This window comes from Scyliorhinus torazame, chromosome 2 (assembly GCF_047496885.1).
Source record: "Scyliorhinus torazame isolate Kashiwa2021f chromosome 2, sScyTor2.1, whole genome shotgun sequence".
Lineage (NCBI taxonomy): Eukaryota > Metazoa > Chordata > Chondrichthyes > Carcharhiniformes > Scyliorhinidae > Scyliorhinus > Scyliorhinus torazame.
Genome location: NC_092708.1, coordinates 158,103,382 through 158,121,208, shown reverse-complemented (window position 1 = coordinate 158,121,208; position 17,827 = coordinate 158,103,382). Strand labels below are relative to the sequence as shown.

The window sequence follows — 17,827 nt, the reverse complement described above, 5'->3', positions numbered from 1 at the left end:
TGCCGCCATCTTGTCCCCCTTCGGCCACGTGAGCCCCATGGGCGCCGCCATCTTGTCTCGACCCCACAATGTGCGCACCATGGGTGCCGCTATCTTGTCCCGACCCAGCAATGGGCGCCGCCATCTTGTCCCGACCCCGCAATGTGCGCACCATGGGTGCCGCCATCTTGTCCCGACCCAGCAATGTGCGCACCATGGGCGCCGCCATCTTATCTCCGGACATCCCGACATCAGAACCGCACACACTCTCCACCCAAAGCATCCGATGGCTACCCGCAGCTCACTTCGATGACGCTGGACCAATCTCGCCCGCACAACCTGGCCACCGCATTGACGACGGTTAAAATTAACGGCCATGCGACCTCGTGCCTGCTGGACTCCAGGAGCACAATAAGCTTCGTTCACCCAGATATGGTAAGGCGCTGCTCCCTCGCAGTCCACCCTGCCAATCAAAGGATCTCCCTAGCCTCCGGATCCCACACCGACCCGATCCGAGGTTTTAGTACAGGGCGTAGAATTTAGTAACTTCCGCCTCTATGTCCTTCAAATCTCTGCGCTGCACTCCTGTTGGGCCTGGACTTCCAGTGCAACCTCCAGAGCCTCACCCTCAAATTCGGCGGGCCCTTACTCCCCCCTTACCGTTTGCGGCCTTGAGACCCTCAAGGTCGATTCCCCCCTCCCTTTTTGCCAATCTAACTGCGGATTGCAAGCCCGTTGCCACTAGGAGCAAACGGTACAGCACCCAAGACAAGACCTTCATCAGGTCCGAAGTCCAGCGGCTGCTTAAGGAGGGTATTATCGAGGCCAGCAACAGCCCCTGGAGAGCCCAAGTGGTAGTGGTTAAAACTGGGGAGAAACACAGGATGATCATGGACTACAGCCAGACCATCAATTGGTACACGCAGCTCAACGCGTACCCCCTCCCACGCATATCTGATATGGTCAATCAGATTGCGCAGTACCGGATCTTCTCAACAATTGACCTGAAATCCGCCTACCACCAGCTCCCCATCCGGAAGTCGGACCGCCCATACACTGCCTTCAAGGCGGACGGTCTCCTCTACCACTTCCTTAGGGTCCCTTACGGTGTTACAAATGGGGCCTCGGTCTTCCAAAGAGAGATGGACCGAATGGTCGACCAGTACGGTTTGCGGGGCACCTTTCCGTACTTAGATAATGTCACCATCTGCGGCCATGACCAGCAGGACCACGATGCCAACCTCGATAAATTCCTCCGCACTGCCACTCTTCTCAACCTGACCTACAACAAAGAGAAGTGTTTGTTCAGCACGACCCAATTTGTGCGCCCGCACATGCTTTCGGAGCAAGATGGGTCCTGGGGCTGCCAGCCAGGTCGGCAGCGACGTTCCGGAGGAGGACTTCCTAGGGAAGACAAGGAGGCGCTCGTGAGGCGTTTGGTTAGTGGTGGTACACAGCAGCGACCGGATGGAGTGGAGGGCATCCGGGAGGACTTCCTGTCACCGGGAAACTGGGAGATATCTGGACCGTAGGGCCAGTAGGACAGTCTTCCAGACTGTACCGTTCTCCCTCTTTACCTGACCGTTCCCCCGGGGGTTGTAACTGGTCGTCCTGCTCGAGGCAATGCCCTTGCTGAGCAGGAACTGATGCAGTTCGTCGCTCATGAATGTCGCTATGGATGTACGCGGGGAAATCGAACAGTGTAAAGATGGTGCCGAGGGCTTTAATGACTGTGGCCGCTGTCATGTCGGGGCAGGTGATGGCGAAGGGGAAATGGGAGTACTCGTCCACCACGTTTAGGAAGTATGCGTTGCGGTTGGTGGATGGGAGGGGGCCTTTGAAATCCAAACTGAGGCGTTCAAAGGGACGGGAAGCCTTTATCAGGTGCGCTCTATCTGGCCTGAAAAAGTACGGTTTGCACTCTGCGTAGATTTGGCAGTTCCTGGTGGCTGTACGGACCTCCTCAACAGAGTACGGGAGGTTGCGGGACTTCACAAAATGGTAGAATCGAGTGACCCCTGGGTGGCAGAGGTCCCCGTGGAGGGCTTGGAGGCGGTCTACTTGTGCGTTGGCACATGTGCCGCGGGATAGGACATCGGACGGCTCATTCAGCTTTCCGGGACGATACAAGATCTCATAGTTATAGGTGGAGAGCTCAATCCTCCACCTCAAGATCTTGTCATTCTTGATTTTGCCCCGCTGTGCATTATCGAACATAAAGGCTACCGACTGTTGGTCAGTGAGGAGAGTGAATTTCCTGCCGGCCAGGTAATGCCTCCAATGTCACACAGCTTCCACTATGGCTTGGGCTTCCTTTTCCACTGAGGAATGGCGGATTTCTGAGGCGTGGAGGGTCCGGGAGAAAAAGGCCACGGGTCTGCCCGCTTGGTTGAGAGTGGCCGCCAGAGCTACATCGGATGCGTCGATCTCGACTTGGAAGGGGAGGGACTCGTCGATTGCATGCATCGTGGCCTTTGCGATATCCTCTTTGATGCGGCTGAAGGCCTGGCGGGCCTCTGTCGCCAGGGGGAAGGTAGTGGACTGGATTAACGGGTGGGCCTTGTCTGCGTACTGGGGAACCCACTGGGCGTAGTATGAAAAGAAGCCCAGGCAGCGTTTCAGGGCTTTGGAGCAGTGGGGGAGGGGAAATTCCATAAGGGGGCGCATGCATTCGGGGTCGGGGCCTATCACTCCATTACACACTACGTATCCCAGGATGGCCAGACGGTTGGTGCTAAAAATGCATTTTTCCTCGTTATTGGTGAGGTTCAGGGCGTTAGCGGTCTGGAGGAATTTGCAGAGGTTGGCGTCGTGGTCCTGCTGGTCATGGCCGCAGATGGTTACATTGTCGAGGTATGGGAACGTGGCCCGCAAACCATACTGGTCAACCATTCGGTCCATCTCCAGTTGGAAGACCGAGACTCCGTTCGTGACGCCAAATGGGACCTTTAAAAAATGGTAGAGCCGTCTGTCTGCCTCGAAGGCCATGTACTTGCGGTCACTCGGGCGGATGGGGAGCTGGTGGTATGCGGACTTGAGGTCCACGGTGGAAAAGACCTTGTACTGTGCAATCCGATTGACCATGTCGGATATGCGGGGGAGAGGGTACGCATCGAGCTGCGAGTACCTATTGATGGTCTGACTATAGTCTATGACCATCCTTTGCTTCTCCCCAGTCTTCACAACTACCACCTGGGCTCTCCAAGGACTATTGCTGGCCTGGATTATGCCTTCCTTCAGCAGCCGCTGGACTTCAGCCCGGATAAACGTCCGATCCTGGGCGCTGTATCATCTGCTCCTAGTGGCGACGGGTTTGCAATCCGGGGTGAGGTTCGCAAACAAGGAAGGCGGTTCAACCTTGAGGGTCGCGAGGCTGCAGACAGTGAGTGGGGGTATTGGACCGCCGAATTGAAACGTTCGGCTTTGGAGGTTACACTGGAAATCTAACCCTAAGAGAGTGGGAGCGCAGAGTTGGGAAGGACGTAAAGCCTATAATTCTTAAACTCCCTCCCTTGCACCGTTAGGTTCGCGATGCAGAACCCTTTGATCTCTACGGAATGGGATCCCGCTGCCAGGAAAATCTTTTGTGTGCTCGGACGAATGGAAAGAAAACAGCGTCTTACCGTATCCGGGTGGATAAAACTTTCCGTGCTCCCAGAGTCGATCAGGCATGGCGTCTCTACCCGTTGACCAGCACCGTTGTTGTTGCCGTTTCGACGTCCGGGGCCGCGATTGGTCCAGGGTCACTGAAGCCAGTCTTAGTTGTTGCATCGCTGCGTTTTCTTCAGACCCCGTGGAGCCATCTATGCTGGGGTCCTTGGCTATCAGCCAAGATGGCGGCGTCCATGGATCGCACGCGGTCGGGGGTGGACAACATGGCCGCCCCCATGAATCACACGCGGCCGGGGGTCACAAGATTTCTGCGCCCATCCTCCCCGCGTGGTGGCCGGGACCCAAAATGGCGGCGCCCACAGGCCGCACATGGATCATTGGGGAGGTTGAGTCTGCTGTCCCCGTTCTCCCCCGGAGATAGCGGCGACCCCCCGGGACTGGCACACTGCTGTGTAATGCCCCTTTTTGCCGCAGCTCTTACAGATAGCTGAGCGGGCCGGGCAGTGTTTCGCTTGCCCGCAAAAATAGCAGCGGGACCCACCGGGATGGTCTGGTGCTATAGCCGCGCAGGCCTGCGGGGGGGTGGGGGGTGCTGGGGAGTCGGTCGCAACGGGGGTCCACGGAGCCCAAGGGGCTGCCGCGTGGTCGGGGCCGTAGGCGTGGGCATTTTGGGAGGCCATGTCGAGGGAGGCCGCAAGGGCCCGTGCATCTGCGAGTCCTAACGAGTCTCTCTCTAACTGTCTTTGGCGAATTTGAGAAGAAGTCATACCTGCCACAAAAGCATCCCTGATTAGGAGCTCCGTGTGCTCGTTTGCGCTCACCGACGGGCTGTTGCAGTTCCTTCCCAAAATCAACAGTGCGCTGTAGAACTCGTCGAGCGATTCTCCGGGGATTTGCTGTCTCGTCGCGAATTGGTGGCGTGCGTAGACCTGGTTCATGGGCCGAATGTAGACTCCTTTCAGCATGGTGAGCGCCGTCGGGAAATCTTCCGCGTCTTCGATGAGCGTGTAGATCTCTGGGCTCACCCTGGAATGCAGGACCTGCATTTTCTGATCTTCCATGGTCCGGCCGGGGGCCGTTTGAAGGTAACCTTCGAAACATGCTAGCCAGTGTTTAAACACGGCCGCTGAGTTTGCTGCATGGGGGCTGATTCGCAGACACTCCGGGACGATCCGGAGCTCCATAGTCTTTTTAAGCTTGCTTAATAAATTGTAGCGCAACAATTACTCACTCAAGTCGAGAAGTGATGAAGTCAATCAAGGCTTTATTAAGCAAGACTTGTTCCCCAGCAGCTCAGTTACAGAATGCGGCTGCTGGGAGAACCCGGGCTCTTATACTCCGCCTTTCTGGGCGGAGCCAGCAGGCGGCAGATCCAACCAGGACCCGGGACCTGTCAGCCAATAGCCTCTTGGCTTCACAGGTACCGTACTACCCCTAATACATACCACCACACTCACCCAGGGACCTGGCACCGTCAGGTTCCACCCCAACACCCCCCCACCTCCCACCGCGCCGCCAATATTGACCCCACCAGACCACCCACCCCTCCCCTTTTCCACACAAGAGGACGAAGAGGACTTCTGCACGCTCCCAGAGTTCCCCGATGACTGGCCAGCATCAGCACCGCCACCACCGCCATCGGTGCCACCTCCACCACCGCCAGCACCGACTTCGCTGCCACCGTTACGCCGCTCCCAACGAAGCACCAAAGCACCGAACCGGCTGAACTTTCGACGGACTCCGGACCATCAACATGGACTTTTCTTTCCCTACCACTGTACATAATTGCACTAATTGTATATAGTTTCATGTCACCCCCGCCGGAATCATTTTTAACAGGGGGTGAATGTGGTGAACCACTGTAATAGGAGATGTAAGGTAGGACCTGCACTACAGGTTCGCCGGTAGCTCCTGTCGGCTGGCTCCGCCCACGGAGAACTGTATAAATATGCATGACTTCCAGTGCCCTGCCATTTCGCCAGCTGCAGCAGGAGGCCGCACATCTGACTGTAATACAGCCACCGTTATACCCAACTTTAGTCTTTGTGCAATTGATCGTGCATCAGGCAGTCAGGGAGGCAAAGGCCAGGACATCGGCCCATGTGCCCATCTGCAGCTCTGGTGAGTCTGACACCCCAAATATGGTCACTAAAGGACAGGGCTCCAATGCCATTTTCAGAATCGGTGACATGGTGCTAAAGAAGGAGACCCAAAAACCCACAAGCTTGGGACAAGAACAGAACATGTGCACATGGTTGGCCAGACTCCCTGAACAGCGCTCACACTTGTCTTCTGCCCCTGCAAAGAAACTACTCATTCTGGACCTAGTCAGGTGCACCCTATTAACTGCTTTGAGCAGGATTAAACCAAGCCTCGTGCACGGGTCTCGCTCCACACCTCGCCATCGAAAATGGGCCCTAGCTCCTCTTACCACCTGGCTTTAACCCCCTCCACCAGCACTGAATCCTCTGACATAATTCATCCATAAATACCGGAGGTGTTCCCTTCCTCTGACCCTGCGAGCGAAAGAACCCTCTCCATTAGAGAGGTTAGTGGCGCCACAGGGAATGTCAGAAACATCTATTTTTCAAAGTTGCGAACTTGTAAGTATGTAAATATTCAAGTTGCGAGAGCCCAAATTTCACTGAATATTCCTCTAAACTGGTAAACTGTCCCTCCGGGAACAGATAATCCATTTTCTACAACCCCCCCCCCCCACCCCCTGAAAGTGGCATCCAATCTCGCAGGCTCAAACAGATGATTCACACTGACCCCAAATTAAAATGCTGTTAAAACACGGGCGGCACAATGGCGCAGTGGTTAGCACTGCTGCCTCAAGACGTCAAAGTCCTCGGTTCAATCCCGGCCCTGGGTCACTGTCTATGTGGAGGTTGCACATTCTCCCCGGATCTGCGTGGATCTCACCCCTACAACCCAACGATGTGCCAGTTAGGTGGATTGGCCATGCAAAATTGCCCCTCAATTGGAAAAAAAAATGAATTGAGTACTCTAAATTTATTTCAAAAGAAGGGAAAAAAATTGCTTTCAGAATTGTCTCAATCTCTTCACAGTGGAAACAACCGCTGGATTTCCGAATACATTGTCGGTGAGAATGCCCTCAGACCAGAGCCTCTACTTTGATTCCATCTGCACCAGGTCCCAGGTCACTAAATCAACCCAACACCTTCTCCGCATTCGCTGCCCAGTAATAAAATGCCAATCTCCCTAACTGTTTGTCCCTTTGAAGGACTGTCCTTCGAATCCTCACAGTCTTGCTCGCCCACATAAAGGATGTAATCAATTTTCAACTCCTTCAAAAATGATTTAGGGAGAAAGACTGGCAAACACTTGAAGAAAAACAATAGTCTTGGCAAATGCTCATCTCGACTGACTGAATCCTGCCAAGGACAGGAGAAGATTATCCCACTTTTGCAGATCGGTCCCGACCCTGCCTTCCAAGCTAGTATAGTTTAGTTTGCTGCGATGGGCCCAATCCTGAGCTACTTGAACCCCCAGATACCTAAAGCTGGAACCAGCCATTCATAAAGGATTAACTCCCCTTCCTGGGAGATTAACTGGAAAGGACTCACTTTTTTCCCAAGTTTACTTTGTACTTTGAAAAAGAGCCAAAGTACCTCAGCAGATCCATTATATCGCCCATGGTGGGGGTCAGGTCCAACACATAAAATAAGAGATCATCAGCGTACAGGGATACCCTATGCTCTGCCCCTCCCCTCGCTATCCCCTCCATTTATCTGAAGCGCTGAAGGTGATGGCCAAAGGCTCTATCGCCAATGCAAACAAGAGCGGGGGGATTTCTCATGGCTCAGAATCCACTGTTCTATTTATGACACCCCCAGAGTCACAAAGGGGTTGTATTCATAAAATACCTGCCCTGAATAACTCAAGTCAGCATCTCTAAAGTGTAAATTAGCCTACATTAGAGCAATTGAGAAACTTAGATAAATTATAGCTATCTCCTTCATAACATTTTTATTTTTTAACTATTAAGTCGAACGTCCTTCCCTTTATAGTGAAGTTTTCTGTCTTGATTGGTGGACTTTCTCTTGTTCTCCAGAAAGCGGGTGAAAAATCCATTCAGCCAATTAAACCTATTGTAAATTCCTCCATGTCATTTTCACCATCGTGAACACACCAGCTTAATTTCTTACGAAATCGAACAGCAAAGACAGCATTTCCAATAACAATATATATATATATTTTTTTAATTTTGCAAATTAAGGGGCAATTTAGCATGGCCAATCACCCAGCACATCTTTGGGTTGTGTGGGTTAGACCCACGCAGACGTGGGGAGAATGTGCAAACTCCACATGGACAGTAACCCAGGGCCGGGATAAAACCCGGGCCCTTGGCGCTGTGAGGCAGCAGTGCTAACCACTGTGCCACCGTGCCGCTCGTTTTCAAATAAAAATATGACATTTCTCCCCAAATCCCAAACGTTTTCAGGTTATGAGTTTAAAATCTTTATTTAAATTTGATTTGCTTTGAACACACAACTGATATCACCAGGATTCTGGATGCAGTTTTCCATAAAGCACTTTTGGTTTGCAATGCTGGTTTCAGAAGAATAGTAGTAAACCCACCTTCCAGTACTGATGTTTCTTTCATCTTTTAATTTCAACTCATTGCCATTCGTATCTGCTATCAGGCAGAAACAGAACCAGATAATTCAACTGTGGCTCAAAAAACCCAGAAAAATAGCTTTTAGATATGAAAATGTTTATGGATCATCCAAGTCTGCACTTACCTGCTTGCAGCCTTTACACTTGTTGTTAACCAAATGGTTATCCGCTTCTTTTTGAAAAATGATAGTGAACATGGCATTAACTGTTGCACAATTTCCAAGTCTATATTGTATAGCTTTACAGAGTTTTTTCTAGATTTGCTTTCAGATTAGACCAAATATCATAGCCCTCCCATTGTAGCAGGGAAAGATTTTCAAGTTTCTTTTCACTCTCTCTCAATATCCAATTCCTTTGAAAGTTGTAATTAGCTATTAGTTTGTTCTATTCAAAGTGTAATGATTTTTTTTAAAAATAGACTCCAGACAGGAAATGGCTAATCTTTGATGGACCCGTTGATGCAGTCTGGATTGAGAACATGAACACTGTGCTAGATGACAACAAGAAACTGTGTCTGATGAGTGGAGAGATTATCCAGATGTCTCCCCAAATGAGTCTTATTTTTGAGCCAATGGATCTGGAGGTTGCTTCCCCTGCTACTGTAAGTAGTCAGTTATTAATTTTGATGGAAATATAAGGATAATTTCATGACAGTGCTTCAAGCAAGGAATGACATTTATAGGCGGTGCAGCTTAGACTACAGACCATTACATTCTATTCATTAATTTGACTTGATGGGAAATGATCAGTTATGGGAAATGAATTCCCAACACTTAGTCCTCGCAAGTGCTCAGTCTTGCTTTGAGCAGCCAGTCATGAAACAGCCCATAGTATAATACATTTTGTCAAATTGTTATTTTCAACGTGATAAATAGGCAGAAATTTGCAGGAACTTCCTGGACACCCAGTGGTGGAGGGTGCGAGCCATGGAACAAGCTGTTTATATCGGCCGACTGGCCAGATCCCGCCACTGGCCAATGGTGCATGGATTCTGCCGATGCAAATCACGCTGCGTGAGGGGTAGAAAATCCCTAAGAATGGGAATTAAACACAGGTTGTGAAGATATTTTGTATTTTGCAAAACTTTCCAACTTTCAAAAATGTTGTATGTTTGAATGATGTATGTTTTGTATACATTCTGGACAAAGTGCTTTTTTGTGGAATTAGTGTCAGATTGCACACTACATTTTTAGTGAGAAGATCTGTTCATTGTATTTTAGGTTTCAAGGTGTGGAATGGTCTACATGGAACCTCTTATGATGGGATGGAAGCCTGTAATGGTGTCTTGGATGAATAAAATGCCACCTGGCGTACGCCCCATGCACAAGGAATTAATCGAAGGATTGTTTGACAGAATGGTTCCAGCGTGTCTGCAATTTGTTCGCAAAGCAGCTAAGGTGACAAGCTGGCTATCAGTGTTCAGGTTTAAATGGAATGTGATTCCTGCAAACATGTTAACCCATCACTTCTGATTTCCAGGGCGTGGGGGGTGGGGGTGGGGGGGGGGGGGGTGCCCCAAAGTTGCGCTAGAGCCCCCCCCCTCCCCACCCCCTCTGCCCCCCCACAAGTCCCCACATAAGGATTGCACGGCAACTACCCAGGAAGTTTAACGTTACTCTGCAGTGGGAACCATCCGAAACTCTGATTTAAATCGTGAACTTCGAGTGATTCCGACTCTCTCACAGGAATAGATAGTCAGGATCAGTTAGCAGAATTAAAACCACTTCTAATTGGGTAATAGTAGCACGGACCACAGTGAACAAACCCCCCCCCCCCTATCTCCTTGGAACTCTGCTGGGCCTCGTGGCCTCCTAACCATCCCCCCAATCCCTCTGACTACCTCCCACCCACCTTCCAATGACTACCCTCCCCATCCCCTGACTAGATACTGACACCTCACAAGAACTCCCAGTTATGCCCCACACCTGACTACCCTCCCAACCCCCACAGGAACCCCTGACTATGCTCCCAACCCTTCTCCCAACTATGCCTCTCCCCCCAGACTAACCTCCCTGACCAGCTGCCCCCCAATTGACCACCTGAACCCCCAAATGGCCATCCTCTACACTGACCTTTCAAACCGCCCAACCCCCCCGCCGACAGACCACCTCACCTGGTGACCATTTAACTTCCCGGCGGACGACCTTAGTGGTCACCCAATGACCCCCCCCCCCCCACCACCACCACTGACCACTTGATACCCCAACCCATCCTACCCTCCATATGACCCCTCAATCCTGCCGCCCACCTTCCCCACCCATCCTACCCATTTTCCTTGCACAATTACTTTCTCCCTGGCTTCTCAACATGGCTGGACCTTTAATCTTACCTGCTGTACACAGCTAGTGTTGTTTAAAAGGTGCAGGCCTACCTGCCCCCTGACTCTTGTACTCAATTAACGGCCTCGGGAACCTGCTGCACTTCAGTTTTCTCACCTGGCCTGAGTTGGAAGGTTAGGCAAGAAAGGTATGGCACATTTTAGTGTAAATAGGAGCAGACTGGCAATCTAACCGCGATTGCCACTCTATGGAGTTATGGCTCAATATAATTTTCATATACATCTACTTCACATTCACTCTCTCAACCCAACATAACCTACCACTTTTTCCACAGGAATTTATGGAAAACTAAACAAAACCTAGTGGTGCAACCATTATAAGACTGCATGGTCCAGCACAGGGTCTGCAGTTATAACAAAAAAGACACAGGTTGGAATATTCCCGTAACAGCCTCCCCGAACAGGCGCCGGAATGTGGCGACTAGGGGCTTTTCACAGTAACTTCATTTGAAGTCTACTTGTGACAATAAGCGATTTTCATTTAATTTTCATATTCTGGCCCTTCCCGCCGGTGGAATCCTCTGGTCCTGCCAATGCCAAACCCAAGCGGCGGAGAGTGTGAGCCATGGAAAAAGCCGTTGACATTGGCGGGGCTGCAGGGTTGCTGGGAGAGGTGAGTGCATATTTAAAAGTGCTTAGTTTACAGGTAGAGTGGCAGTTGGAGACTTCACTCCCAGGAGTGGGCCTATTGGCTCATTGGAAATCAGACAGGGTACAAAAGGTGTGGCAGGAGTGCCCTTAGACACACGGAGTGCTGATTGGAACAGAGTGCATCTGAGTTTAGGTGAGTGACTGAGTGCTGATTGGAACAGAGTGCATCTGAGTTTAGGTGAGTGACTGAGTTCAGGTGAGTGGCGAGAGAGGGCTGTGTTTTTGTTGGTGTTCGGGTTTATCCTTGAGGTTCTAAAAAAAATTTTTTTTTAAATTAATTAACTAGTTGAATATGGCTGGACAGGTGATGTGCTGTTGCTGTATGATGATGGAACTGGTGGATCCCATTGAGACCGTCAGTGACCACATCTGCAGCAAGTGTTGGCTGCTCGAGGAACTTCGGCTCAGAATTGATGAGCTGGAGACCGAGCTGCACACACTGCGGCACATCAGGGAGGGGGAAAATTACCTGGACGCTTTGTTTCAGGAGGCAGTCACACCCGGTAGAATAAGTACTGTTAATTCGGTCAGTGGTCAGGGACAGAGTGGTGTGACTGCAAGGGAGGCAAGTAGGGGGATCCTGAGTTTAGGAGTTGAGGAGCCTCAGCCCTTGACCTTGTTCAACAGGTATGAGGTACTTGCTCCCTGTGTGGATGAGGAAGAGGGCTGTAGGGAGGATGTGTTGATTGACCACTGCACCGTGGTACAGGAAGCCATTCAAGGGGGGGGAGCAAAAAGACAAGTGGTAGTTGTAGGGGATTCTATAATTAGGGGGATTGATGGCATCCTTTGTAAGCCAGATCGTGAGACCCGCATGGTATGTTGCCTGCCCGGTGCCAGGGTGAGGGACATCTCTGATCGGCTTGAAAGGATTTTGGAGAGGGAGGGGGAGGATCCAGTTGTTGTGGTCCATGTTGGGACTAACAACATAGGTAAGACTAGGAAAGAGGACTTGTTTGGGGATTATCAATCACTAGGGACTAAATTAAAGAACAGGTCCTCCAGGGTTATAATCTCTGAATTACTACCCGAGCCACGTGCCAATTGGCATAGGGTTGAGAAAATTAGGGAAGTTAACACGTGGCTAAAGGAGTGGTGCGGGAAAGAGGGATTCCATTTCATGGGGCATTGGCATCAGTACTGGGGCAGGAGGGACCTGTACCGTTGGGACGGTCTTCACCTGAACAATTCTGGGACCAGTGTTCTAGCGAATAGGATAAATAGGTTGGCCACAAGGACTTTAAACTAGCAAGTTGGGGGGAAGGGAAGGGTAAAGCTATGGACAGTATAATGGTTAATGGAGAGCATGGCAGCAGGTTACGTGACAGGTTATTATGTAGAGATATGGGTTCAAAGACAAGGAAAATTAGGAGAAAGGGTAAGAGGAAAAATAATTTGCGAAAAGTTACTGATCAAGCTGTTAGGATTCATAAAAAAGACATTAAAAACAGCATAAGTGTACTTTACCTGAATGCTCGTAGTATACGGAATAAGGTGAATGAGGTGATGGCGCAAATCATCGTGAATGACTATGATTTAGTGGCCATTACTGAAACATGGTTAAAAGATGGTCACGACTGGGAGTTAAATATCCAAGGGTATCAGACTATACGAAAGGATAGAATGGACGGTAAGGGCGGTGGTGTAGCTTTGTTGTTTAAGGATGGCATCCGGGCAATAGTAAAGGATGATATTGGTGCTATGGAGGACAAGGTTGAATCAATTTGGGTGGAAATCAGGAATAGTAAGGCGAAAAGGTCACTGATAGGAGTAGTCTATAGGCCACCCAATAGTAACAGGATGGTAGGGCAGGCAATAAGCAAAGAAATAACGGATGCATGTAGAAATGGTACAGCGGTTATCATGGGAGATTTTAATCTGCATGTCGATTGGTTTAACCAGGTTGGTAAAGGCAGCCTTGAGGAGGAATTTATAGAATGTGTCCGGGATAATTTCCTAGAACAGTATGTAATGGAACCTACAAGGGAACAAGCGGTCCTAGATCTGGTCCTGTGTAATGAGGCAGGATTGATTAATGATCTCATAGTTCGGGATCCTCTTGGAAGGAGCGACCACAATATGGTGGAATTTAAAATACAGTTGGAGGATGACAAGGTAAAATCAAACACTAGTGTTTTGTGCTTAAACAAAGGCGATTACAATGGGATGAGAGAAGAACTAGCTAAGGTAGGCTGGGAGCAAAGACTTCATGGTGAAGCAGTTGAGGAACAGTGGAGAACCTTCCGAGCGATCTTTCACAGTGTTCAGGAAAGGTTCATACCGACAAAAAAGAAAGACAGTAGAAAGGGGAAAAATCGACTGTGGATATCTAAGGAGGTGAGGGAGAGTATCAAATTGAAGGAAAAAACATACAAAGTGGCAAAATTAGTGGGAAACTAGAGGACTGGGAAGTCTTTAGGGGACAACAGAAAGCTACCAAAAGACCTATAAAGAAGAGTAAGGTAGACTATGAAAGTAAACTTGCTCAGAACATAAAAGCAGATAGTAAAAGCTTCTACAAATATATAAGACAAAAAAGAGTGGCTAAGGTAAATATTGGTCCTTTGGAAGATGAGAAGGGAGATTTAATAATAGGAGACGGGGAAATGGCTGAGGAGCTGAATAGGTTTTTTGGGTCAGTCTTCAACGTGGAAGACACAAATAACATGCCAGTGACTGATGGAAATAAAGATATGATAGGTGAGGACCTTGAGATGATTGTAATCACTAAGGAGGCCGTATTGGGCAAGCTAATGGGGCTAAAGGTAGACAAGTCTCCTGGCCCTGATGGGATGCATCCCAGAGTGTTAAAAGAGATGGCTAGGGAAACTGTAAACGCACTAGTGATAATTTATCAAAATTCACTAGACTCTGGGGTGGTCCCAGAGGATTGGAAAGTAGCAAACGTGACACCACTGTTTAAAAAAGGAGGTCGGCAGAAAGCGGGTAATTATAGGCCAGTAAGCTTAACTTTGGTTGTAGGGAAAATGCTGGAATCTATCATTAAGGAGGAAAAAGCGGGGCATCTGGAGGGAAATTGTCCCATTGGGCAGACGCAGCATGGGTTCATAAAGGGTAGGTCGTGTCTGACTAATTTGGTAGAATGTTTTGAGGACGTTACCAGTGCAGTAGATAACGGGGAGCCAATGGATGTGGTATATCTGGATTTCCAGAAAGCTTTTGACAAGGTGCCACACAAAAGGTTGCTGCATAAACTAAAGATGCATGGCATTGAGGGTAAAGTGGTAGCATGGGTAGAGGATTGGTTAACTAACAGAAAGCAGAGAGTGGGGATAAATGGGTGTTTCTCTGGTTGGCAACCTGTAACTAGTGGGGTCCCTCAAGGATTCAGTGTTGGGCCCGCAGTTGTTCACAATTTACATAGATGATTTGGAGTTGGGGACCAAGTGCAATGTGGCAAAGTTTGCAGATGACACTAAGATGAGTGGTAAAGCAAAAAGTGCAGAGGATACCGGAAGTCTGCAGAAGGATTTGGATAGGTTAGGTGAATGGGCTAGGATCTGGCAGATGGAATTCAATGTTGCCAAGTGTGAGGCTATCCATTTTGGGAGGAATAACAGCAGAATGGATTATTATTTAAACGGTAAGATGTTAAAACATGCTGCTGTGCAGAGGGACCTGGGTGTGCTGGTGCACGAGTCGCAAAAAGTTGGTGTGCAGGTGCAACAGGTGGTTAAGAAGGCTAATCGAGTTTTGTCTTTCATTGCTAGAGGGATGGAGTTCAAGACTAGGGAGGTTATGCTGCAATTGTATAAGGTGTTGGTGAGGCCACATCTGGAGTATTGTGTTCAGTTTTGGTCTCCTTACCTGAGAAAAGACATATTGGCACTGGAGGAAGTGCAGAGGAGATTCAGTAGGTTGATCCCAGAGTTGAGGGGATTAGATTATGACGAGAGGTTGAGTAGACTGGGACTGTACTCATTGGAGTTTAGAAGGATGCGGGGGGGTCTTATTGAAACATATAAAATTATGAAGGGAATAGATAGGATAGATGCGGGCAGGTTGTTTCCACTGGTCGGGGAAAGCAGAACTAGGGGGCATAGCCTCAAAATAAGGGTAAGTAGATTTAGGACTGAGTTTAGGAGGAACTTCTTCACCCAAAGGGTTGTGAATCTCTGGAATTCCTTGCCCAGTGAAGCAGTTGAGGCTCCTTCTTTAAACGTTTTTAAGAAAAAGATAGATACCTTTCTAAAGAATAAAGGGATTCGGGGACATGGTGTACGGGCTGGAGAGTGGAGCTGAGTCCACAAAGATCAGCCATGATCTCATTGAATGGCGGAGCAGGCTCGAGGGGCCAGATGGCCTACTCCTGTTCCTAGTTCTTATGTTCTTATCCTACCACTGGCCAATGGCGGGCCACCTCTGTAAAACACACTGAAAATCCCAACCATTATTTAAAATTTAGTCAAAATAAGAGTCACAATGCTGTTGTTCAAGTGCCAATAATAATCCAATATTAATGAAAGTTTAAAACAACAAAAGTAGACATTTCATTAACAGCAACTCCTTCCTTAAATGAAAATAAAATATTTACTTTTTATGATCCTTGACCAAGCCCCCCAAGTTTATTTTAAGATTTGGTTAGGGACCAATAATGTTTTTCTGAAATAGACAAAATGTAAGATTCTAGACAGTTGCCACTGCCAACACCATTGCAAATGATTGCTGGAGATGGTGGGGGCGGACGAGATGTAGAGGGTGGTCATAGAAGACATTAGGGGAAGGGCTGCTGGAAGAGGGGAAGTTAGGGAAAGACTTAAGGTGAAGGGCTGCTGGAAGAGGGGAAGTGGGGGGGGGGGGGGTTCGATGGAATACACAAGGAGAAGGGGTATTTGAAGAAGTGGGGGGGGTCAGTGGTGGGGTGAATGGGGAAGAAAGGTGGAAAGGAAGGCATTAGGGAGAAAAAGAGAAGGGGGAATCAACGAGAAGGGGTAGAAGGAAGGCATGAAGGGAGTGAGTGGGAAAGGTGTGTGGGAACAGAGTGTTTCATAGGATGGAGTCGTTGAATCAATGCTGGAGTCCTGGGGGGTGAATTGTGTGTGCTGCTGGTATGAAGGGGCGGTCATTGTGAGAGGGGGCAGTGGGATATGGTAGGGTGGGAGGATCAGGATGTTGGTATGATGAGTGCAGTTCTCATCAGAGGGTCATTAATGGGGAGAAGAATGGTGGCATGACTAATGTCAGTGAGCAGGATTAAAGTGGGCATGGGCACTGTGACTTGTGTGGACTCAGGGGGAGGGAAGGAAGGTAGAGGTTAACAGTTATAAGGTCCAGGATGATGGGGGAGGTTCAAGAGTGTCCGAGGTGAGGGAGAAGGTCACATTGGGAGATCAGTGGTGATGCGTGGAAGTTGGTGAGTGACAGGAAGAGGGTTAAAGGTCCTGGAGACAGTCAGAAATGTGAAATACATCACCTTAGCAAAGGCTGTTCACCAGCAAGGCAACACACTCGATGTTCTATATCATAGAGGAAGGAGGGTCATCTTGTGCAGTTGGAGCTGAAGGTCAGCAAACCTAGGCAACTAAAGGTACATCCTAATAATTATGGGGAATCTGTATGAAAGCTTTGTTCTTTTGAAATCTTCTCTTTATCATGACACTCACACAACAGCAGGTCTGACATAGAGGTATCGCATAACAATGAGATCCCAGCAAGGTGTAGAGCATGCCCTTCATACTGATCCATTTGGCTCGACTCCTGTCATAGGGATGAAGGGAGAGAGGCAGGTGGATACCTACAAGGGGCATGCAGGTGAATGGCAACCAACCCATGACTGCAAACTTTCATCCACCTAGGAGAATGATCATGCCTGACAAGGGCTGAGGTGGCTAATCTTTCCATTATGACAAGGCAAAAGTCTCTCTAATAGCCTCGCGGGCAGTAGAGCGAAGCGGAACAGTGTGAGACAGAAGCCTCTTGCATATGGCTCTCATCACCTTTTCAAAGAGTTGATGGCTCCATGCACAGGCATTCATAAAGGGACAGGACACCCGGGTTGCCAGCCAGGTAGATCCCGGGAGCGGGGTCTCCCGTCTCCGATTGGTCACATTGCACCTGCTTTTTGGGCGCAGCGTGGCCATTCGATGGGCCCATATTTACAAGTTTCCAAACTATATATAAAGATTGTACATCTGCATCCCCAGTGTGCATTGTGCATTCAGAATTTCTCAATCTTTCTAACCTTATCACTATCTTTTGGTGCATCCCTCACATCACCAGCAGAGGAATGCACCTGCTGACTACTATGCCCCCTTGTCTGTGATGACTTTGGTGGGCGTCCTCTGGAAGTCCCAGGCTTGGAGGGTCCCGGCTTGCTTTAGGTATCCTGCTCAGGGGCAGGTGCACCCTTCTCAGCCTGAACAGCTGGAGCTGATTGAGTCACATGCAAATGGGATTGGGAACACCCAGATGCCCTTCGAGTATCCTGTGTGGAGGTCCCTGGGATATCAGGCTGACACTCCTGGGTGCTCGAGGGCGTCTCTGACTTCTTGAGGAGAAGGAACATCTGGACGGAAATTGAGGAGACCCATTGCCCTCTCACCTAGCCACTGCTGGAATGCAGCCATGGCTACAGCCATTGTG

General features: G+C 49.3%; 1 protein-coding gene across 1 annotated transcript in view; it reads left to right on the top strand.

The window, feature by feature from the left end:
* dnah7 (dynein, axonemal, heavy chain 7) overlaps positions 1 to 17,827 on the top strand; it is a 570,689-nt gene that overhangs the window by 287,001 nt on the left and 265,861 nt on the right. The window contains exons 31-32 of the mRNA XM_072478629.1: positions 8,654 to 8,836; positions 9,456 to 9,632. Coding sequence (XP_072334730.1) covers positions 8,654 to 8,836; positions 9,456 to 9,632 — 360 coding nt within the window. The remainder of the gene's footprint in view (positions 1 to 8,653; positions 8,837 to 9,455; positions 9,633 to 17,827) is intronic.